At 32.1% G+C, this 24,554-nt stretch overlaps 4 protein-coding genes across 5 annotated transcripts in view; 3 read left to right on the forward strand and 1 right to left on the reverse strand.

Annotated features, from left to right (window-relative positions):
- Positions 1–439: 439 nt before the first annotated feature.
- Positions 440–7,184, reverse strand: LOC106121772 (uncharacterized). Of its 2 annotated transcripts, none has more exons than XM_013317578.1 (5): positions 6,998–7,184; positions 1,691–1,867; positions 1,241–1,355; positions 1,062–1,147; positions 440–541 (listed from the first exon to the last, which is right to left on the reverse strand). In XM_013317578.1, exons 2-5 carry the CDS (start codon positions 1,862–1,864, stop codon positions 524–526), a joined length of 393 nt encoding a protein of 130 aa, XP_013173032.1. In that variant the 5' UTR covers positions 1,865–1,867; positions 6,998–7,184; the 3' UTR covers positions 440–523. The 2 variants fall into 2 exon arrangements, with proteins under 2 accessions (XP_013173032.1, XP_013173031.1); XM_013317577.1 differs by lacking the exon at positions 6,998–7,184 and adding an exon at positions 2,152–2,250.
- Positions 2,647–5,525, forward strand: Obp5 (odorant-binding protein 5). Its single transcript, XM_013317580.1, has 5 exons — positions 2,647–2,889; positions 3,095–3,262; positions 4,486–4,603; positions 5,063–5,148; positions 5,406–5,525. Exons 1-5 carry the CDS (start codon positions 2,833–2,835, stop codon positions 5,421–5,423), a joined length of 447 nt encoding a protein of 148 aa, XP_013173034.1. The 5' UTR covers positions 2,647–2,832; the 3' UTR covers positions 5,424–5,525.
- Positions 6,470–8,436, forward strand: LOC106121778 (uncharacterized; the record flags this gene model as incomplete). The annotated part of the gene is made up of 5 exons (XM_013317584.1): positions 6,470–6,502; positions 6,815–6,982; positions 7,456–7,573; positions 7,776–7,861; positions 8,012–8,436. Coding segments are annotated over 5 exons (423 nt in total), but the record flags the coding sequence as incomplete, so codon positions are not given.
- Positions 8,437–8,699: 263 nt separating this feature from the next.
- Positions 8,700–24,554, forward strand: part of spri (Src homology 2 domain-containing protein sprint) — a 173,362-nt gene continuing 157,507 nt past the window's right edge. The window contains exons 1-2 of the mRNA XM_013317444.1: positions 8,700–9,148; positions 24,137–24,213. Coding sequence (XP_013172898.1) covers positions 24,145–24,213 — 69 coding nt within the window. The 5' untranslated portion in view covers positions 8,700–9,148; positions 24,137–24,144. The remainder of the gene's footprint in view (positions 9,149–24,136; positions 24,214–24,554) is intronic.

The raw sequence follows: 24,554 nt of genomic DNA on the forward strand, positions 1-24,554 counted from the left end.
TATGGCAAAACAAATGAGACAAAACGTCTTATCCTGCTAATTAAATGAAAATAATTAAGACGGCGATTAAAAAATACACAGATTTTGTGCATGATCCCGAACATTTGCACTGGATTAAAGTAAAAAAATAGTGTACTGTTCTGTAAAAGGATTCTACAAAAGCATATTGTTGCCTCTATTTTTACCGGTATAATGAAAGGGATGGCAATATTTTTATGTTCAGATTTTAAGCAGTGGAGACTCGCAGTTAAAAGTGTGTTTAGTACCTTAGCACAATCAATCAGTTAAGTCACTGCGATATCACATCCCGGCGTTCCTTAAAATCATTCCAATATTATTTTAATTTATATGAACTTAAGAACCTTGGACGCGATGAATAGTAATAGGAGCGTAAAGTATTAAAAAATACATATATCGTGTTAACAGTTTTTATTAGAGTGCTATAAGATATAATATAACTATGAAATACGAGTCTATCGTCCATCTTCATTTTGATCGTCTTAATCGTCGAGTCGCCGCACATTTAAACGTCAAAGCCAAACTGAAAAAAGAACAATAATTGAATAGGTGTAATAGATGTTTTTCCCATTGGGACAATTAAAACCATAGAATCAATCGGACCAATGAGATTTTATTCGACTCTTTAGTTTCCGTCGGCTCAATGGGAAATTTAGGATGCATTTGCCATTGAGTCGACTAAAGTGCCGACTTAATGATCTATGGATCCTCCGACCGATAGGTCTAATTCCCATTGGTCCATTTTTTTATGATTCTATGGACACATAGAATCATCGACACGAGTCGTCTATACGTTGGTATGGGCAAAGCGACTACATGTCAACTTTATAGATTTGCTCTACCATCTTGAAAATCATAGCGGCTTTTGTCACGACAATTTTTACCAAATATCGGCGACGGGTACCTGAATGCCTGCGACTACAATCGCTAGGTTTCGATTATTTACGTTGCCTTGTTTACGAAGGGTTTATATCATTATGATATTTAAGTTTTCAACTGTAATATGTAACTTTTATTAACTAAGAATGTTCGTAGGATATTACCTGAGATGCATTTTCTAACATACAATTGAAAGCCAGTAATGCTCTGTCACAACCCTTTTCTCCATCACTAACAGTTTCTTCGTTGACTGAAATATGAGAATATTATCAAAATTAAAAGAAAATGTTTAGGTTTTTAACCTTTCCTTATGTTTTTGTAAAAGCAAGTTTCTGTTCCTTACTATGCGAGCACGAATGCAGGTAATCCTCAATATGTTTCAACTCTTCAGCGTCATTAAAAACTTTTTTGGCGTATTCAAGAGCCGTTTCCTTTTGCAGCATGCCTTTGTCGTCCATCTGAAAGTTAAAGGAAAGTTTATGATATAATCATTTCTTTAAAAATAATGCTTATTAAAAAACTATATTCTTTAAATGTAATCGAATAAGTAGATTTTTTTTATAAATTATATAATAAATATAGTATTTGCGAAGAAATTAACATAGAATATTTAGGTAGGTATCCGGGCGTAAAATCGAGTTACAACTGAAACCGTGTGGTCGCACTAAAACATGTTTCCCGTGTCTTTATTTTTTTTAACTATTATAGATAACAACATGTTTGTTCTACGTTATTACAGCGTAAACTTAATAAATAGTATATATTTCTTTTAGATATATGTAAATATACTTACAACTCCAACTTTTTTCAATAAACACGATAAGAAACAAGGTACATTTTCACCGTTTCCGATTTTCTTCGATCTTAAATTATTAACATCTTCTTCGTTAATGGGATAATCCTTCATACATTCTATTCCCAATTCTTCGAAATGCTCATGAATTGAGGCTTTTTGTTCCGCTGTCATTGCCTGAAATATAAAATAATTATTCACCTAAATTTTAGTACATTAGTATTACTTAGTAATGATAGAAATATTGAACTTGACTATATTTCTCCTTTATATAGTATCAATATATACTTTTTTCCTTTTAAAATAATACATTAGGTATTAAATGAAAAATAGATACCAGTTATAGATTTCTTAATAGTTAAGACGAGAATAGAGGCAAATAGAACAAAGAAGTAAAGCTACCACAGGATGTTTTAAAAATATGCGGGATGATAATAAATAATTAATTTGATAAAACTTACATGTGATTTAAAAGGTATTATAACAATTAAGCAGAAGTATATGTAGAGATTTTTATACATTATAAGTAATGTAATTTATCACTGATAACAAGACACGTTAACCTACTGTGATAGAAAGATGTCGAAAATTCTAAAGTACGCTGTTTTATACACGTGACAATAATGGAAGAATGAAAAATTCGATCAGTCATCATATTTGATTAAATAGTAGATTTGGGAACCGACATTGGATTTAATTGGATAAAATTAATAGGTTGTTTTTTTGGTCATATCTAAAAAAATCATGAGAACCTTATTTTTACTCTACGTGTTGCAATTTAAAATTTGTATGTATGTAAGAATTTTTTTTTTTTTCAAAAAGTGATACACGCTGTATGTGTATTAAAATATTTCTCTAAATAAAGTGATAAGGTTTACTTTATATTACACTAAACATAAATTGCTGACAACTTGAGAATTTTTTTTATTGCATTAAAATTATGACAAACGTTTCAATATTGAAATGTCATTATCGATGTTATCAAAAAGAATAAATAACTTTTGTAGTCATTGTATTTCAGATTTATATAAAAGATAATATTGTATAAATTATAGGCGTTGACACATAATGATGAATGCTGCTATATATTGAGATAATTGTTTCACACTTTCTCACTTGGGTCAGTGTTGATCAGTGTAGTCATGGCGTTTTTCCTATTTCAAGTTTTATACTCGTCGATGATTGTGACAATTGTTGTGGTATGTTTTGAATTTCAAATAGCACAAAAATAATCATGAATGGATTCGGTTAAAAATTAAATTATTTATACTATTGTTAAAGTTAAAGAACGAATTATTTTCTTTTAAACTTGTTCTCTGTGCTTTCTTTTTTCGGATGCATTTTTCGACACTTCATTGTAACGTTTCTGTATATGACCTGTGTAAGTTGTCTTTTGTTTTTCAGGGCAATTCATTAGGGGATTTACAAAAGAGTTACGCAGATTTAGTAATAGGATGCGCGAAGGAATTTCCAATAACTACAGAAGACATCGCTCAATTACAGAACAAGCAATTACCTGACAAAGAATCTGTGAAACGCCTCTTCGCTTGCGCGTACAAGAAGGCTGGAATGGTAAAAAAAATGCAAATTTTTCATCCATAAAATTCTTATCAAATTCTCAACGATTTGTTTATGTTGTTATCCCAGTCAGATTATAAACTAGCCAATAACTACATGATATATGCAAAAACACACAAAAGTACTCTACTAAGTTAAAATTATATGAAACTTACCTGAAATACCGTGACGTCATCGTTCTCTGATTAAAAATGCGGTCACTATTTAAATCATTTTGTTGACACCACTTGAAAAATGATACAACACTAAAGAATTTTACAAATTGTAATAACGTTTCGTTATTAGCTTTAAGCAAAAATTACGTAAGTCAATTGACTTCGGAAACTCCGAATAATCACGTCCATTTTTATTTCTCTACTTCCGTTTATTACTAGTAATTTATTAGTATTAAAAATATTTAACTGAATTCCATTTCCAACACTCTCTTTCACGTTAGAATAATTTATAGTATGTATATGTACGTATGAGCAAACATAAAACATATTTTTAAAAATTTTAACATCGCATAATTGTAATTTAAAACATAGATTTCTGAAATAGATTAGAAAATAGTTACAACATAATAGACATACTAAGCGCAAGGTCAGTTTTGATGAGACTAACAATTACACGGTCTGTAGTTCTGACAACTATCACAAAACAATTTGTCTTGAAAACAGGAAACATATTTTGGTTTACCTACATAAAATGTATTTGTATATTTTTGACACATTGTAACAAGTTTGCTACTAAATTATTGTTGCAAGGTACCGTTTCCAATGGAAAAGTTTAATTTTTATGGGAGGTAACTTAACCTAAAAACCTCTCATTTCTCAAACAACAGGGAATTAATCCTCTGTGACTTCGTCTACAAAGAATAAAAAGTAGCCTATAATATTCCCGCGTGAATCAGCTACCTTCCCAAGTCCCGTCAAAATCAGTCCAGCACGTCCGGTTATTACCCGAAACAAACATAGTCTATTTGCAAAGATAGGCATAGAGACAGACAGACAAAAATTAAAAAAAAATAGTTTCTCGTTGGCATCTACGCAAATACATTGTAAACGAAATATAGTTTTTTTCGATATTATATACATACTCCAATTTTATAATCTTATTACGATTAGGTATAGATGTATAGATTTGAAAAAAAATACTGTTAATGGGATATTTAGGTAAAGATCGGTAAAGATAAAGTCTAAGAGATCATAATAACTGAGTAATATAAATTTTCTCAGATGGATGACGAAGGTAAAATGTCCGTGGAAGGTGCTCTAGAAGTTATAAACAAATATTTAGCTGACGATCCCGACACTATGAAGAAAGCGATCGACTTTACTAACGCATGCAGTACTGGTAACAATCATTTATTTAAAACTAGCTTTCACCGTCTGCGCGGAATTAAATAAATTCCAGCTTGATACCCTTACGCGTTCCTGAGAAAAAGGGTCGACGGACAGACAACAAACCGATCATATAAGGGTTCCGTTTTTTTCCTTTCGCGGTACGGAACCATAAAAAGACTATGTTCTACATTTATGACAAATTTCAACGAAATCCGTTAATCCGTTCGGCAGATACCTTCTAAGAAACATCCATGCAAACATCCAAACTTTCGCATTTTTAATATTAGTAAGATAAACCACATCTATAACTGTAATAAATTTTCAAGACACTTGTACAAAATGTATTTCTTAGTTTGTTTTTTTTAATAACTGAAATTGAAGACAATATGAACCATTTCAATTATAATTTTCAATGATTTTTCATGTTTCAATTATAATGTTTTAAATAAATACATTTTTATAATTCTAGTAAATGACGCAGAAGTCAGCGACGGAACCAAAGGCTGTGATAGAGCTGCATTAATGTTCCGCTGTAGTATTGATAAAGCCGATGAGGTTTGTATCGAGAAACTTTACTTCAATGGAATATCCTATAAATTGTATCGTAAAAGTTGATCGTCTTATGTTTAAAAATATGCAGGTGATACTTTGTACGCCGTTTGCATATTTACCTTGAGCAAAAAAATCAATATAGACAAGTCTATTTCGGATTTTCCGAAAATTCATCCTCCTGATGAAATCAAAAGCGACAGCTAATATAGACAAAGAATAAAAAAAACGTGAGATAAAAAAAAAAAACTTTTTTTTTTCAGTTCGATATAAATCTTTGACACAAGAAACGAAGACAGCAGACGTAGTTTAATAAGCAAAATTATTGTAAAAGTAAACTATATGTGCTATTTTAAAAAGAAATATATTAAACGTAAATAATATAATATTGTTTTATTTTAATGTAAGAAGTACCGTAACAGGATTTAAGTGACATCAGGTGCAGCGCGTTTTTGCGGAAAAAAAAATAAAATGTAAATTATAATTACATTTCTTTACGATTATAATCAAAATATTACATGGCTCAAGTAAGATTATTTCTACTATATTTTTAATAAGATTTTCCCGCGACTCCGTCCGCACAAAATAAAAGAATATTTGTATGCGTTCTTCGAGACATCATTCCATATTTTATGTATATCCTAATTTCAGCGTGACACGTTTAAAGGTGAGTTGCTTTAAATCATCGATTACAGTATTCGCTATGGTCTATTATAACTGTAACTTTAACAGAAATGTCAACATTGACAACCGATCGTTGCACCAATATGACGTTAATTTGACGATTGTTAAAATGGAGCAACGAATTTTTGCGCAACCGTAGATTTAACTGATGTCAAGTCGCTGGTTAAAGTTATAGTTAGTTGATGCAACTAACCCTATGTGTTCCAGAAATATACGCAATAACAAACATTCATTCATGTATACATTCGCATTTATAATATTAAGTTAAATTTAAAAATTAAACGATAATTTGTTTTTATTTGCCTATTAGCGTATGAAACAGTGCGTAACCTATAAAATACACGGGTATTGTTGTGTGCAATTGCAACCATTTTATTTGATATATTAATATCGTTAAATAAATGCAATTATGTTATACAAATGTAACGCACACAGGAACGTGTAGAAATTATTAATATCATCGATATTTACTACGACAAAGTTATTTAACAATGTTTGACAGACCGTGCTAGTTGTGACTTTATTAAATTAAATCTAATATTCGATTCCGAGCATTTTATATAATTCGAGATAAGAAAAGCCGCAAATATTTTTTCTAAGCGTTAAAACTTAAATAAAAATGATAAATTCAAATTTATTTTGTATAGTTATTCTGTGCTTTTGTAATTTTGTTAATGTAAGTACAGTATATAACTTTATTATCATAATGAATTTTTTACTATTTATGACGCGATAAAATTACGTAATATAAAAATGCCAGTCTTAATGCAAAATATTGTTAAAGATTTTTTTTTGCAAATATTTAACTTACCTTAAGTTTCTGAGACCAAAAGCCCCGTAAAAAATATATTGATATTTTGTAAAGATAATGACAAGTATGACAATATGGTTCATATAAAGATTTTCGTCTCAGAAACCTACGGTTAGTGATCAACTCTTTCCACACGGAACAATCTTAAACGTCAAATAAATAGAATTATTTTTTAAGGGTTTGAGTGACGCTGAGGCAAAAGCTGAATTCACTAAAGTAGTATTGCAATGTACAAAAGAGTTTCCCGTCGACTTAATGGAATTGCTTCAACTACAGGCCCTTAAAATGCCTAAAAAACAACAGACCAAATGTCTACTCGCTTGTGCGTATAGGAAAATTAAAACTGTAAGTACAACATACCTTTTTATGCCGAATTCGAATGAAATCAAAGTAAAGTTGCACTAAATTGACACATTAACGTAATTAAATAAATACTTCGCGTTAAAATAAAGACAATTTTACGGTATTTTTGGCGTCAAGTACATTTTAACGCACATGTTTGACGAACTAAGTACACGCTTGTCGGAAATGTCAGTGTGTAGAAAAAGTACCCTCTGTTACAAATGTTATTTTTATTATTCATTTTAGTCTGTTGTAATGCTTGAAATTAATTGATAATTATTATAGCTTACTAAAATAAGACAGTTAATTAAAACACAATAAATTGTAGAAAATTAGTATTTTTGTTTATGTTATACTAAGTAAAAAAAAAGAAATATTTATATTATAATTTTAAAATTAAAATTTATATCTCTTACAAGCCAGTGATTTTGTATACGCAAAGAGTTTCTTAAAATGTATTTTTTAATTAATTTTAGTTCAATGACAAAGGAATGTACGTTCTTGATGAAGGTTATAAGGTGGCAGAATTAACTAAAAACGGCGATGAACAAAGATTAATAAATGGTCGAAAATTGGCTGAGATGTGCAGTATTGGTATGAAGTTACTTTATAATTCTTTCATTTTATTCAGAGAAAAAAATTACAAATTTTCTTATATTACATCAAACATAAGTATATGTACAGTAAATAAAAGATCTGTATGTTTCTTTTAAGAAAAATATTACTTTAAACCTATTTTTTTTAATTTAATCAAATGTAATTTTATTACTTAATTGTCTTTATTTTCTTTTACCAGTTAATGACATGGAAGTAACCGATGGTGACAAGGGGTGTGACAGAGCGGCATTTTTCTTTAAATGTTTTACAGAAAATGGACAAAAGGTAATTGTACAATGACTCTCTTCATCTAAATATAACTATTTTTCGCCAATACTCGCTCTGAAATTTTTGTACTAAGGTTTAATTATTATAATTTATTTTCTGACCTTTAACGTATAAAAATTCATAAAACACATGTTAATTTTATTTCAGTTGGGATTCAAAATGTAACCGAACGACTCGAAAACAAAAAAGTGATGCTCCTTATTATGTTGCACAATTAAAAAACTGCCTTTTCATTCCTTTTATTTTCAATAACATTTAACGATTAACTTTATAACAGCAAGTCAGTTCGAGGTAATATTTCTTATTTCAGAGTAAAATGTGTTTCAATAGGTCAAATTTTAATACATGGCCCTTTCCTAACATAATAGAAAATGTTCAATTATGGATTTTTGCTATTAGAAAAATAAAGGCACTTTCATAAAGAAATACATCTAGCGACATCTATTTCTTGTATGTGTACTAAATCCTTTCAAATAAAAATGTATGGAACTGTCAATTTATAGTTGTAAGATGGGGGCAAAAGATGTCACTGTAATCCAATAGTTTGAATCACAACTGTTTTTTTAATATAATTATGAATAAACTTAGTGCGATTTGTTCAATTTTGATTTTGTAAAACTGAAGTCAATGTTGATTTACAATTACAGGTCATTAAAACAATATAATAACATTTTTCTAAAAAATTTATATGGAGAAAATTGAAAAATTATATATTTTTTTACATGTAACACTTAACCTTTTTGAATGTAAACAAAATGGGAACAAAACGAAAACAAATAGTTTATCACAACTATAGAATTCGGTGCACATATGCATAATAACAAAAAGATCACTGACACGGTCACGCACACTAAGACAGTATCGGAGCAAGTTTTTAAACACCCCTGCTCCGGCGCAAGAGTTTACGCACACATGGAAAGGTCAATAGGTAACCATTAACCAACTTCATTCAATTCAAAGCCGCCTCGGCCGGCCGTACGGCAATGTTTCTTCGTTCCAACTTCACTCCTTTTGTAAACAGCCGTTCGATCGTCGAATGTCCTCTTTGGTGACGTATCGTACAAAACAATTCGTGGTTTACGGTTTGTTTTGTCAATATCAAGCATTCAATTGTTTGTTTAAAACGAAATAAACACGTGTTGTGTCGTTCAGTTTGATTTGTTGCGTGTTGTGATCAGTAAGTGGAGATGTCAATGTGATGAAGTTTTAAGTGAAATTTTGGTTATGATTTTAAGTGAATTTAGTGGCAAAGGAGACTTTTACACAGAGTTCAAAAAATCTATGGTAAGTTTAATTGTAAATACCTACCCTTATATGCAATTGCTTAGTTGTAACTTAAATGAGATATAAGACCGGTAGTTTAAAATAAACAATATTATACCTTGAGATTGTTATAAAAATATATCTATATTTAACACTCTTAGCATAAAATATAAAATTGAATTAAAAAAATTCTTTTATAAAATTTTACATTTTAGGTTTTTTAAGCGGTATTGCAATATATTTAATATCCTTTAATTTACTTTTAAAACTTAAGTCGGCTGGGTTCGTTGATGTCATTTTCGTTGGAGTAATATTTTCAAATTTTTCTTTGCTATATTTTTTCTTAATTCTATTGAATATTGGTAATTTACTCAAGTGAAGTTGTTCATTGTTTTTGTCTTCTGTATTTAGAGCCTCATGTGTTTTTGTTGTCCATTCATTGACGTCTACATCTGGTCCGGTTATTTCTTCAGTGTCGCGTTTCTTTCGACCAGATACAACACCCAGTTGGAGTAGAACTGGGTTGGTGACCAGCGCCGCTGCTGCCCCAAGAAGTGCAATCCCCGCTATTGGCCATAACAATGTTTTTGCTGCCAAATCCTAGAAAATACGGAAACTTAATTATTTTTTGGTTGGCAAAAGTTATTTATCATTTACATTGCCTGAATGATATATTAACAGTACAACAACATTTTCTTTAAATTTAATTCAGCGATGAAAAAGTTCTCAGTACAACTACGGAAAATAATACACGTAGTACTTATTTTGCTGCGCTTGTGCGTGAGAATTGCGGTTGTTGGGCAAGGTGTGGTAATACAGTTGTTAAAGGAAAGAGCTAATAAGTATTTCTTACGTCATTTGCAAATACTAAACTTAAGATGTAACATTCTGACAGGAGAAAAGTCTAAAAACATAAACCTCAAAATTATACATATATTATACTATATTTTACTTATATATATTTAAGGCATTCATTTCTTGGAAAAAGAGGTCTAGCTAAGCCAGTTAACACCATTTGACTAAGAGCTATTGTTGCTGGCTTTTAGGAAAATAGTCTAAAATTAATTTTAAATTATGCTTACATGATCGTGATGTTTATAATGATGTTCAATATGGTGATGATCACGTGGGTGATGATTATAGTAATCTGGGTGATAATTTCCGTGATCTTCGTGCCCGTGGATGGGGCCTGGATGATGAAACCCATGGTGACCGTTGGTGCCTTGAATGTGGTATTCATAGATCTGGTGTGGACTGTCTTCGTAATCATGGACACCGTAGTCTTTAAAAAGAAAAGTGGTAATTATACAATGATGTAATAAAAATAATTATGTTTGATTAATGTCGTACTCAGACTCGTTGAGTGATAGCTAAGGGATCGATTTGTGTTTTTTATGAATCTGCATCAGTTAGTTAATTTTCATTATCACATTTACTGCAAACAAAACTAACGGTGATTTTTTAAGTTGATTACGCATCCAAAGCATATGAGTCAGATATGACCCAAAAATATTTTAGCGCCATTTTTTTTTCTCGACACAGATCGAAGCTAAGTTCATTTCAAACTATTTGGTTATAAAATGGGGAAATTGTGCATGATATACGTTCATTTATATATTGCTTATTTCTCTTTGTTTTTAATAAAAATTTTCATCTCCCATTTTATCTGAACTTACCGTTGTGATGCAAAAGACCTCGACTATAGCTCGAACTTGACAGCTCGTTGTCTGCGATCGTCTGAAATATAGACATCACACTTTAACTGCGTAAATAATTAATCAATAAATAATACTCAATTAACATTATTGAAAATAAAATTAAAATGTAATGTTACAATCCAAAACAACAGTTAAATAACCTGTATAGCCAAGTTAAGAAACATTCATTCTGTATACAATAGGTTTGTTATAAGTAAAGAAGTTATAATGATTATTTAGTTATTTTAACAACATATAATGATTTTGTCATTACAAAGATATACGATGTTAATATAGAAACATGGCCTTGTTTCATGCAAAAGCCAACTTGCTCGTTCAATTAAATAAATATTTTTTATAAGAGGCCTCGACACTTGATATTTAATAATTAGATGTCCAACGACGAAATTTAATGAAGACATCATTGTTAACAAGTGATTAAAAGAAAATTGGAAGTTTTTAAATAATTTCTAACACTCGAGTCTAATTCGAAAGAGGGTGGAGCAGTAATTAATGATAGAAATTAGTATTCAATTTGGATGGAGATTTTTCTTTCGATATAATTACGACCAATTAGAGCGTCGTCTTTTGGGCACGCCTCGCTGCATCCACACGAGCGTTGGGTATCTTCTTCTCACGGTCTTTCTTTCTTTGTAGATATTCCTTTAGTAATGGCATAATATTGTGGGTCATAAATATACGACTTTTTCTTATTTTGATACTTTTATTCCTGGCGGTAAGCGATAATAATTCTTCTACTTGTTCAAGTAGTTTTTAACAGTTGGACTAGCATTTCAGACCGTTATCGGAAATACCTACTGATAGGAAGAAAATCCAACACTGTGCCGGTGTACTGGCACAACAGTAGCCTTACTAAAATGTCGACTTCTATGTCCCCTCACTAATCATTCTGACACTTGACTTGGTCATGAAAGCGCGCCATTCGCGCCAAAGGATTCTAATGAATAATGTCCAAAACTACAAAGGTATGTTATGTATATTTGTAAGTCTGATCCATTGCAACTGTTATTGAAAGAGATTGACCATAAGATTCGTATTCTTCCTCGCTATGTCTAATCTACAAACTATTTGTTTTTTTTAATGAGAGGAATAACGTGTGTTTAAACTAGTGTTTCAACAAAAGCCAGATATAGGCGAGGAATCTGGTAGGTGTTCGTGATTTAATTTGACGGATTTTTAATATTGAAGTTTGTATAAATGTGCATCTTGTACAGAATTGAAACGGTATCAAACTGAAATCAAACTGATATAAAAACGGCTAAGCACTCACGTATATTCGTCCGGTTTCGGTACCGACTAGTTTCGAGCCCATCGGAGGCCCTTCATCAGGGTGAGCGGGACTGGTAACTAGCCAACCCCCGATGGGCTCGAAATTAGTCGGTGCCGCTACCGGACGAATATACGTGAGTGTTTAGCCGTTTTTTTATCAGTTTATTATAATGTCTCACGAAAGTTTGAATAATTTAAAGGTATCAAGGATATGTTTAAAAAATTGTCTATAGTAACGTTAAATAGAAAGCGCATGAATCACACGCAAAGTATCTGTTCTCGTTGAAGGCATTATTCATTATTACTGGGAAACAATCTGATTTCTGACTAACAGTAGGCAGGTTGAGGCCGTCGGTTATGGGAGATTGTTCCGAGTTATGCATTTGAGCCCTAGTTTTAAACAAATGTGTTATTATAGACCCATTGTTGTATTACTTTTGACTGTAGTTACAAGGACAAAGATGTTCGGATCGGAAAAAGAAGTAAACGTGTGGTCTTGAAAAATAATTTTGTTTTATTTTTCTACGTCTTACTTCTTTTAATTTAATTATGAGGGCATTTTAATAGGGATTTTAAAAACCAGAAAAATGTTGTGGTTCTATGTAGCGTTCCAAAAATTACTTATCTTGATTATTAAATTAGATTTGTAAATAAAGATTCATTTAGTTAAAATGATCAAAAAATTAAGATTCAATTTTTTTTGAATCCTAGTGATGTAGTGTTGTACCCAAAATAGATAAAATAAATGAGCAATAGTAATTATACCGAACATTACATTTCGCAATTTTATAGGCGATGGAAAAAATATGTAGTTTAATGTATCGGTTGTCGGTTGACTCACATTTCCGTTACAACGAGTTTTATCAAGAATGTGGGGCATTTGAATGATATTCCCACCACTAGCTTGTGTTTCTACATTTCAAATACTTCGAACCGTAACATGTAGAATTTGCTATCGCTTTTAATTTATCCATATAAAGCCTACGCCTTGTAACGAGTTGTACGACAAACTTCCTTTTGCAAGATGTTTAATCTTACTAATATTATAAATGCGAATGTTTTGATGGATGATTGTTAGAAGGTATCTCCAGACCGGCTGAATGGATCTCGATGAAATTTAGCATTGACAAACTAATTAAGATTTTTTTTTAATTTCATGGCTCCGTCATGCGGGCGACAGCTAGTATGCTAATATTTATGCAGTTTATTGTTTCAATTATAAAATAGAAATACTACGGCGTAAACATCGATAGTTTTCGAAGTTAAAATAAAAGATTGTGTTGATTTTTCACTGAAACTAAAATAACGAAATAAAAACGAATAAGAGTTTAAGCAAATCTAATTACGTTTGTTAAAGAAGAGATGTGATGTGTTTCATAAGATGACTCTGGACAACTTTTGTAAGAAAATAAATTAATCGTGGTATAATATTAATACTATTATTGCGATGAAAAACTTCAGTAATGTTTGACTTAAACTTTGTTTTGGTTTTGTATAAAGCCGTGTAACGTAGCGGTCAGTGGCTGATACCGAGCGGCATACAAAATAGTCATAACAGGATTAAATCTTGTGAGAAACGTACATTTCGGCATACAAATCGCGTTCGCCTTTATTTCGTAAGTTAGCTGTTTGGCTCCTTTACGAAATATGTTTCTACTTCTGCAAATATTACTCGTAAATTATGTTCTCCTAAGTACAAAACAAGGCACGGTCAAAAGCATAATAAAATACTGTTTGTATATGAAAAATGTTCATTTTAATTAACTGCATTTCAATAAACGGCTTGGTCCATTTTTCTTGGGAGGTTTATTCGTTTTAAGTTTTTATAGAAAATTATTAATCTTACTAACATTATCAATGCAAATGTTTTTGATGGATGGATGGATGTTTGTATGGAGGTATCTCCAGAATGGCTGAACAGATCTCGATGAAATTTGATATATACATAGGTTACAATTTTTTTCTTAATTCCACGCGGATGGAGTCGCTGGCGATCACTAGTTAATTAACAATATTACCTTAAATGTAGCAGGATTTGGTATTGGCATAAAATGACTGTACTGTTCCTTTCCTTGTTTCATTAATGTTGTAACATTCGTTGAGTTCTGAAAGACAAGAGATGCCTTAAAATATTTAAAAACCAAAGTGATCCTATTGGAACCCTTATAAGCGGTACGGAACCCTAAAAACACTGTAGGATACTTTAACTTTAATTGGGCTTTTATTTTCTATAAATTTCTACTTCCCTATGTTTTAAAAATTCTTTAAATAATTTCTTGTAATTTTTTTACACAATAGCCTCAGTGTGAAACATTTATTAGTTTAATATGTATTTGCATTTTATTATAGAAAACATCAGAAACTCAAGACAAGTCTTTGGTGTTTTTAAACGTAACGTATTCTTGAACACAAAACACTTACAGTATCATCTTTCACTGAATATTCCCTGATTTTTTCGTTGAAATTCGTATTTGTAATAGCACTGAATACTCTTTGCGCATCGAGTAAAATAATTAAGAAAACAAAAAAGATTCTAATGCAATGTACTGGCCACATGTCACAGATTATAAACGTCATAGAAAAACAAGAATGAGAACTGTCTCTGGCGACACATTAAAGCTACTTGTACCGTTACAGGCCTATATAAAAAGTGCATTGAATAGAGGGGCGGTTTGGATGACAATTTGATAGGTAAAACAATAGTCCAAGATTCAGTCACAGCCTGTTGAGCTTGTTGCGAAGCTGTTTCATTGTTCGTTATTTTAATGACGGCCATGTTGGCCGCCATGTTGGCTGATTGTTGCACGGTGGATGCGCTTTACTAAATTGCACCTACTTTGGTTTCCTTTTCGTATAATGCTATTTGATATCAACTAGAACGAATACTATCACACTACAAAATAACTAACTCCGGTCTACTGGTCCTATACTTACCATACGTCTCACCTCTTTTATGTAATTGTATTGTAAAATAAAACATTTTATATAGCCATGAAATTTTAATATCTTTTCAATTATGAAGGAAAAATAACTGGAATGATTTTTACTCTGCAGATGAATTTAGTCTGTGGCTTAAGACGTGGGTACTATTAGTTTGAAAATGTTCAATATCGTCTATCTTCTAAACAGTAGGTTATTTTTGCTTTTAAAACCAATAACATTAACTTTTTTGTATACAAGCTTAGATTATGAACCAAGAATGTTTTTCATAAAAACCATATGCATGTGAGCACTGAACGTAAATAAAGCAGAGTGTTTCCGCACTGCATAATGCGTTTTCTTCAAGCGATGGCGTGAATTAATTATGTCTCTCGCCATAACGGTTCTATAACAATTAAGATAAGCTATCAATTTCCTTGCAAATTAACATCTATTTAACCCCATTGTTGTAAAAGTGTGATAGTGCTATGATATCTTGCAAGGAACAAATGATAGTTTTACATTGATGTTAAGAAATTATTACTATTTTGCTGTTTTACTTTCTAGTTTGATTTGTAGAATAGTACACTGTAAATTGAATGGCTAATTTGACTATTATCGTAAGTGGATAATCAAATAGATAAAATTAAACAGCTTAAAAATACCTTAAAAACAAAGCCAGGTCTCATTTACATGTGTAACCATCGACCTGGGATCTGGATTTTTGGTTCTTGTCGTTTTAATTATCTATAATTATTTATCTATGTATGCTTATATATAGATTCTTAATGATGAAAATAATAAATATTGTGTTCAAATCTTACTAATATGCAAATTTTTGGATGTATGCAAGGATGTTTATTAGAAGGTATCTTCAGAACGACTACACGAATCTCGCTTACATTTGGCATAAACGTAGAGCATCTGGAAGAATAAATAGGCTACTAATTCTGTCTTTTTAAAATTTCGCGCGGACAGACTCATGGACGATAGCTAGTAATGTATAAATGCATTGCTACTGCGCGCTTACATGCACCCTAGTGTTACGGAATACGTCTTTACGCTTCGATGCAAGGGTTCGATGCACTGCTACTCGTGTGTACGACTACGTATACTTTTAAATGACTCAAGCGACCAGTATCGTGGCTGGGGAACGAGAAAGACATGTTTGTTTAAAGGTTTTTCGTCACTATAATGATTGCTTATTATGGGAAGATGCGTTTCTTACGCTCGTATTTTCTCATCATACTATTGTGAGTAAAAACCATAGATGTTTGTGAAACTAGTAAGAGTAACATTAAATTAAATATCCCGTTTGTATTTATAAAAAAACAGATAATTTGAATGTTACATATTTTTTTAAATCTTTGTTTTTTAATTGCTCATTTGTTTCTTTTACGATAGAACGTAATTGCAAATGTTATCTTTATTACTAATTAAATTTCATTAGTCGTGTCCAGTGCCAATAAAATAGCGTAGAGAATTTTTTCATTCATTTATTCCTAATAAAAAATACAAAGCTATTACTCAACGGGAAAACATACCAACGAGTTGCAATATAATTTATTAAGTGCTCTTACTATGGTTATATACCATTCCTCTATATAAGCGCAAAATTCGCGTGTGCGGAGTTCCTTTTTTTTATAAAGAATAAATCTAAATGGGCCAGCAATTTGGCGTGTCGAGCGCAGCCTGCTTTTATTAGTTTAAATTATTTATTTCACCGCAACCAGATTTACGATAGACATCGCGATATATCAAGCGCCCGCCAATAAAATTCTCTTAAACAAAGATCTAGGGCATAACGAGAAGTGACAGTGACTACAAGATCCGTAGATAAATCTTAAAATCTCATAATGTCAAAACCCTAGAAAACATATTATTCGAAATCGCTGCAATCGTGATTATTGTCCTCCTCCTCCTCAAAATACCCGATACTTTGTAGCAAAAACATACGCAATAATTTGTAGAATTCAAGGCCGATTTCAGTGTCAATGTTCGAGAAACTATTTAGGCAGTGTGATAGTAAACTTATCTCAAAGTACATTTCTCCTTATTGTAATGACTAATTCCCAGCTAAATGGCAGCATCAATTATCGTTTATCTAAGAAAGTATTTAACGTACGACTTGTTGGCGCCACTGGTGTGATATTAAGTTATATACCAAAGGTAATTTTTAGGATACGTGTCCAAAAATATTTCAATTATTTGTGTCGTTGAAAACTACCTGGTTATTTAAAAAAATGTTACCTTGAGGTTACAATTTTTAAACTAAGAACTCAAAAAAAAAAACTAAACAATGTCACATCTAGATGTTGAAAGTCTTTGTAACTTTTGGTATTTTTACACTTCGCCCTCCAGACAACGACGGAAACCCCCCTTTTATTTTACGATCTGAATTCTTCACAAAGTCCATAGGTGGAAAAAGTACCCGATGGTATTTCAATGGATGGCCCGTGAGTAGAAGAGCCGAAATTTATGTAGAGTTAGCTCGAAACAGGCGCTTGACGATTAATGGGTAAGATTCATTTATATGTTTTGTATGTTTTGCGTATTCAATATTAGCAAAGAATGTCTTTCTGTCGTAATATCTAACTAGCTTGTTACGCCCAATATTACTCGTTTTGTATCAACGAACTCAATCTTCCAATTATTTAAAATCCCATCTGTTGTTTTTGTTGATATTCAGAGCATTAAGGTCACTAGACTTTATTTTATAATAATTCGTAGTAATATGCTCCAGCATCAAAGGTGAAATTCAAATATACGTGTATTTCTGAAGAATTTTCCTAGCATTGGTAAAGCATCGATCAATGTCCCAGACACGTCAAGGTGCTAATCGAAGCAAGCTGGATGTGTCAGGGCAGATAGATCGTTTCTAATCGACGACCGATTGAGACGTGATTAGTGCAATTTGTGATTATACCTAAACTTACACCCGCTTGTCGGGAACGAGATGTCTGAATTTTCTTAAAAAGATCAATTTAATTTCAGTCCATTTCGTTAAAAGTAATAGACAAAATAGAGGACATAATAAAGAATCTTTTCTACATTTGAATGCTTTAATCAAACTTTGTAAGTTGAAACGAATTACGTGGTAATTTTAAAAACTTTATGCACATCAGTCAATATTATTTGGTCAACGGGATTTTGCTTATACATCAGTACAGAGTACCTAAAAGTTTTATAATTGTTTAAGTTTTTATTCATGCATCATCATATAGTTTAATTTAATGTTTAGTCTAACTTCGTTAAGAACTATTGACACATGGTAAATTCTAGAAATTAATCACACTCAAGATTTACGAAAAAGACGATTGCAGATACGTAATATCGAGATGAGTGAGCGTTTCATCTCCAATATGGATGTGAGTATGAAAAATGTCGTAATACAAGGAAAGCTGCCGACATTAACGTATCTGAATATGTCGGGGACGCGAATGTGTCGCAGTCTGGGGCTTACTGTGGGGTGACTCAGACACTTATAAATATTTGGTGCAAGTTGAATGTTTGAGGAAATTTTTATTGCTGACTTTGAGAGAAATTCTTAAGACAGCTGTGTCTAGTGTACTAATGTACGTTATTACTACGCTAAGATTTATGGTAAAAATAAATTCTCCAATTTGTTAAAAAGTTGTAGATGTTGCGGTTTAGGTAACTTGGGTTCCAGTTTTTCAGCTTGTAAAGTGAATTAATTTTGTTGTAATCATTTTACTATTATACAATAAATACTTTTAACAAAGTGATCCTTTAAGGGTTCCGATTTTTTTCCTTTTGAGGTACCGAACCCTAAAAATCATGTCAGGAACACCTAAACTAAAATTAAAGATTTATAGATTAAATTGTAAAACCTTTTTACTACAATATACACACGTTCTAGAATAGTAATTTATTATCTGTGGTATAATTTTAAAAGTACTTAGATAATTTTTTTAATATAATAAGTTTAAGTGAACGGTTTTCAAATGATCGCTTTAAGAAATCTATTACCTTGTACAAACGAATAACGTGAACCCTCCGAGAGAGTCTTAAAAAATGACGCTCGTTAGTTATCGAGGAATTGGCGTTAATAAAAAAGCCAACGTAACTCGGGGGTAAGGGCCAAGGGGCCTGACAAACGGGCGGACACGTAATGAGGCAGGCCTGTATCACCTGTCGCCAGAGAATGAAACACCCATCTGCGGATTGTTAGATACGCCAATTTGTTAGGATTGCACAAAGGCGAGGTAATTGTTTACTTTTTTTATTTTGTTGTGTAGTCCGACTTGAATACATACTGGTTATTTAATATGTTGATTAATAAATGTTCTTGGCATTTTAGAAACAAAAATAGTTTTTTTTTATATCATAAGATTGCAAACGAGCGAGCGACCACCTGAAATTGCTGAAATTGTGAAGTGACCGTTGACCATAGACATACGCAATTGCATATGCGCTGCTTACCTTTAATCGACGGTGGAGAGGATGCACAGAAAGAAAATATCTTTCCTTTCCATGCATCCTGTCATCCGGAAAGTTCACTTCCACTTCCCATCCTTTCCTTATAAGAAAAAGGGGTGGGAAGGGAAAGAGAGCTATATTATTCCTCCGGGACGCACACTCATCAGACGGTACGCGGAATTGCTTCCACCTCACGCCTGTCTTCTGTGTGGTCGTGGTATTTCAACGGGCGAGCCTGGCCAATTCGTGCGAAGATGTCAAAGCGGGCCCCACCACTATTATGTATGTTTATGTTACATTAAATCTTAGGAAAATACGTAATACTCATCTTACAAGTCTAAAGGCTTGTAAAAAATATTCAGTGATTTAAAACCATAAACTAACATATTTACGACACGTGCGATACAGGTAGGGTTCTTTTATTCAATATCAAAGCTCCCATAAAAACCTGCATCAAAGTGAAGTATCTATATGTAAATCATAACATTGGTACGTGAGTATTACCATAATTTGTGAATGTGGGGGATCGGTCTGCGAAACCAAATAAATCGCAAACCTAAAATGACGGCCGAATAATCCCGTAATCCCTCAGCTCGGACCAATCGCAATGGGTACGAATTTGATGCACTAAGATGGTGTTATAGTGTTTCAAATATAGCATATTTTTATTTGCAATCAAAAATCAATATTCCCCCTTTTACTCCTAGGCCTATTAAGTAGCAAACATTGAGTTTTCCTGGGTGTATTATATGTACGTATGTTATTCATTTTCGCGTCTTTTGTTCTTAAATGTAACATCTCATATTAATGATCACAGATTCTCAATACACTAATTACTACACCGTATGAATAATGTGTTTTGCCATATGATAGTGCTAAAAATACATTGCATTTAGAGCACAAAAAAAGATTAGGCTTATATTCATAACTAGCTGCCGTCCGCGACTATGTCCGCGCGGAATTAAAGAAAAAATCTTACTTAGTAGCCTCTAGTAGTAGTGCTCTCACATACTATGTTCTAAAACTATGCCGAATTTCAGAGAAATCTATGAAGCCGTTCCGGAGATACCTTCAAGCAAATATCCATCTATCCATCTAAATATTCGCATTTATAATATTCGTAACATTGTTAGTAATTCATAACAAAGCACTATCTTAGTGACCCGTATGGAAGCAGGTTGTTTAATTTGCAAAGCGACGGTCGGGGATCACGGTCTATCATACGCGGCACGTTTGGCACGTCTGGCCACTGCTGGCACGTCTGGCCACATCTGGCAGGGTTGGCCAGGTCGTGACCGAACGCCACACACCTCACTTACGAGTACTGTGCGGTTCATAATCCCTTCGTTTCACCTGACTCGTTTTATTCGAAATCAAATAATTAAATCGATATCCCGTCGAACTGGTTTGAGGAGCTTAAATAACCAAGGGAGCAATTATAAATACTGTACTTACATATGTAAAATACAATTCTATGAATTAGTGATACTATATTTCATATGTCAATATTATTTAAGAAAATAATTGTGTAATAATATTAGTACGAAGTGAACATCGCGATCCCTCCGTTTAAATATAAATGGATATTTCATTTATTGTAATTAGGGATGAGACTGTTTAACACCAGTCGGCAAGTCATATTTTACCTTCAAATAACCCGCTTCTGTTTCCTACCTATCATAAACACTCATCGTCGAAAAGCTTTCGACCCTCTTATGCAAATTGGCGACGTTTATATCGGAAATAGGGTGCCCATGATTTCATAGATTAGACGAGACAATTAAATATAATGTGCATGCCGTTTATGGTATTTTAAGCTTTGATGAGATATCAAATCAGATGGCTTATAATGTATAGAAAGTTTAAAAACATTGGCAACAATCACATGTATGTAGAAAAGCGTATAACACATATTCTTAACTAAATAAAAATACTAAAATTACTTCACGCTTCTTTATTATTGACATTTAGTTTTTCTCCAAGATAAAGAACGAAATTTGTACTATACGGGAACATGGTAACCCTAATTCCGACTACATAACTAACGCCCAAGCGTACTGGTGCGCGACGCACGACCTACCCTTTTTCGAAAGTGACACTCATTTTTGGCAACGAGGAAATTACGATTTCTAACTAGAAATACTGGAGCACGGATCCAGAGGGCAATTTGTTAAAACGATTGAAGTTGAGGGGCCTCGTGAAGTGGGTTTTAAGTTATAAGGGAAATGTTTCATAAAGCTACAGCCTACAGTGAGCTTTGCCTGCGTTGAGCTTAAAAACATCAAAGACTTTTTTTAATTGGCCACGTGTTGAAGTTTCTTCATAGATTGAAATCCTACGATTGTGCTTTTTGAATGACATAAGCTGTGGTCTTTGTGAATACGCTTGTAGGGAATCAATTTATGTATAGATTTAAAATAACACTTTTGAACCACCACTCAAATCTGTTGGTATAGCTTTCGACTTTTTACTCCGTTTGTTTGTTCACAATTTTTCTGACTTGGTTGGATAAATTGTAAAGTCAATATAAGTTGGAACGATACGCCCTCTATACTCTTCTACTCTTATTATCTCTTTTACTCTTATTTTTCCTTTTATCTTGTGTACTCAATAATTATTTATGAAATATACTAGCTATCGCCTGCGAATTCGTCCGCGCGGAACTAAAAAAATACTTAGTAGCCTACGTGTTCTTCCAGACTATGTTCTACATCTATGCCAAATTTCAGCGAGATCCGTTCAGCCGTTCTGGAGATACATTCCATCCATCCATCCAAACATACGCATTTATAATATTAGTAAGATTAAAATTTAACGTGTGAATATAACCGACATGTTCGCTTCTAAGCGCTATATTTGTTTGTGGTTTATGTTCAATTTTATACTCGGTGCGGTTTCGTTATTGTAAACAATAAGGAGCTTAATGAACGCTAGGTTGTTCTCAAAGTAGCTTACAGGAGTTAAAAGGGCTTTATTTCTCAAACATATTTCCCTCTTTACTCGTAAGCGTTTAACTTAATGCTTAATGTTTGTGTTGTGTTTTGTTTCTCAGTTAATGATTTTAAAGTCATAAAGTTTTAACAATAATTTGTTTTCTACGAAAAATGTGAAATTGTTTTTATCATTCTGGACTAAAGGACTGATACTTTTTAATATTTTTAAAGCTAAGCGTATTTAAGGTTGTTACTTTGTTGATTTTGTTGCTTTTTAATATTCAATTAATGTGTCAAGTATTGCAAAAAAGATGGGATGTATAGCAAAGTTCATATAAAAATTGTCGTGTGTTTATTATTACACTTAATTTTTACGCAAAATAATCTGAGACTTATTTACGGGAATTATCGATAGGAAATTAATAATAGCACTGTTTTGAAGTTATTTCGCTGAGACGGTATGAACATTGTAGCCCCCTTCGATGAAAAGGGGCTACACTCATTGTTAGGTTACTTATAAACGATGGGTGTAGTTTGGTTTAAATTCATCTTCAGGCTATATTACATTGTTTACGTTTATAGTATAAAAATATTTTACGTGTTGTTAGATTTTGTTTATGAGTAAAAGATATTTTCGAAGATAAAGCGACTGAAATGTTTTGTAACAAAACGTAAAACAGAAGTTATTCGAGGTAAATATAATATTATGTTAATTTTGTGGCCATATAATATTTTAAAAAGTAAAATATGCTTAACTCTTGTCTTGTGAAAAGTGGCTTTGTCTAGATTGCTGAGTTGTATAACCAACACTAAATGTGTCCAATTCTTCGTAATATTGGCTGTTAAAACTATTGTATAAAAACATACATTCGTTTCGCTCATTCTCCTTTAAAAAAATGATATAGCAATACGTTTTTATACATGTGTTCTGCAGTGGAAACAGTGAGTCAGCGATCTTAATGAAAACATTACGAAAACAGGAAGCAACATGTTGTTTTAATTCTATTGATACGAGTTTGTACAGACTTACATGCGTCTGTACGCAAATAGAAGAAAGTTTGGGTTTGTTTGTTTTATGATGCAGAGTAAAAACATTTAATTTTCAACGCGGGATGTAATTGAAATTAATCTGAAGAATTATTTCCGTTAAAATGTAATCGTGTGTACGATTTTAAATGGAAATTAATAACGGTATATTTTAATGTTTTAAAACGTGATTTTACAAGTGCATAAGATAATTTTGTATCATTAAAGTTTTATCCTGTTTTTTTATTGATACTCGCACTTTTTTCTAGTTCGAATAGTCTAGTAATACAAAAAATAATAGGAATTCTTTTATATAAGCATAATCTAATCTGATTAATATTATAAATGCAAAAGTTAAGATGGATGGATGATTGTTACAAGTTTTCTCCAGAACGACTAAACGAATCTCGCCGAAATTTAGCATCCATGTAATATGTAGTGTGACAGAATACATGGCCTATTTATTATCTGTTTTTATTTTCGAGCGGACGCAGTCGCGGGCAACAACTAGTTAGATATGTTTTACGACACTAGCTTCATAAAACAGTCAAATTCTAGAGTTTGTGTGTTATTAGTTTGTATGGAGCATTTGTGTTGCGTTTGTCAATTACGGCTTACGATAATTTTGAAATCATAGATCCAGGTTATCTCAAAATGTAACATTCCTTTCGTGTTTGACTCACATATTCTTTGTTATGTTACAGAGCGGAAAATGTCGAACATCTGCCAACGGTACATACGTCGGCACTGCGATGAACAAAATGGCGGATCTTATATGAAGGTAAGGTAATTGTTTTACAAAACGTTATCTATTTGAAATTTTATAACAAGTCATAACTTCGGTACGTCTTATTACAATTAAACCATGAAATGCCTTCTCTTGAATCTATTAATACGTGAATTTTCATTAGTATAAGTTCAGAATCCGACGTTCAATGTCATGCAAACTAATCTTTAGAAATTAAACTTTAGAATGTCTTTTTTAACAAACAGAAATTTGAAATACAATTATCGAAGTTTTAGGACTAAGAGCGTATGTAAAAGATACAAAGAATTGAAAACCTAATCAAACTAAGACTTCAAACTAATTTAATTATTTGAGTCACACGAATTATTGTAGTT

Source organism: Papilio xuthus, unplaced genomic scaffold (genome assembly GCF_000836235.2).
Source record: "Papilio xuthus unplaced genomic scaffold, Pxut_1.1 DF826938.1, whole genome shotgun sequence".
Classification (NCBI taxonomy): Eukaryota; Metazoa; Arthropoda; class Insecta; order Lepidoptera; family Papilionidae; genus Papilio; species Papilio xuthus.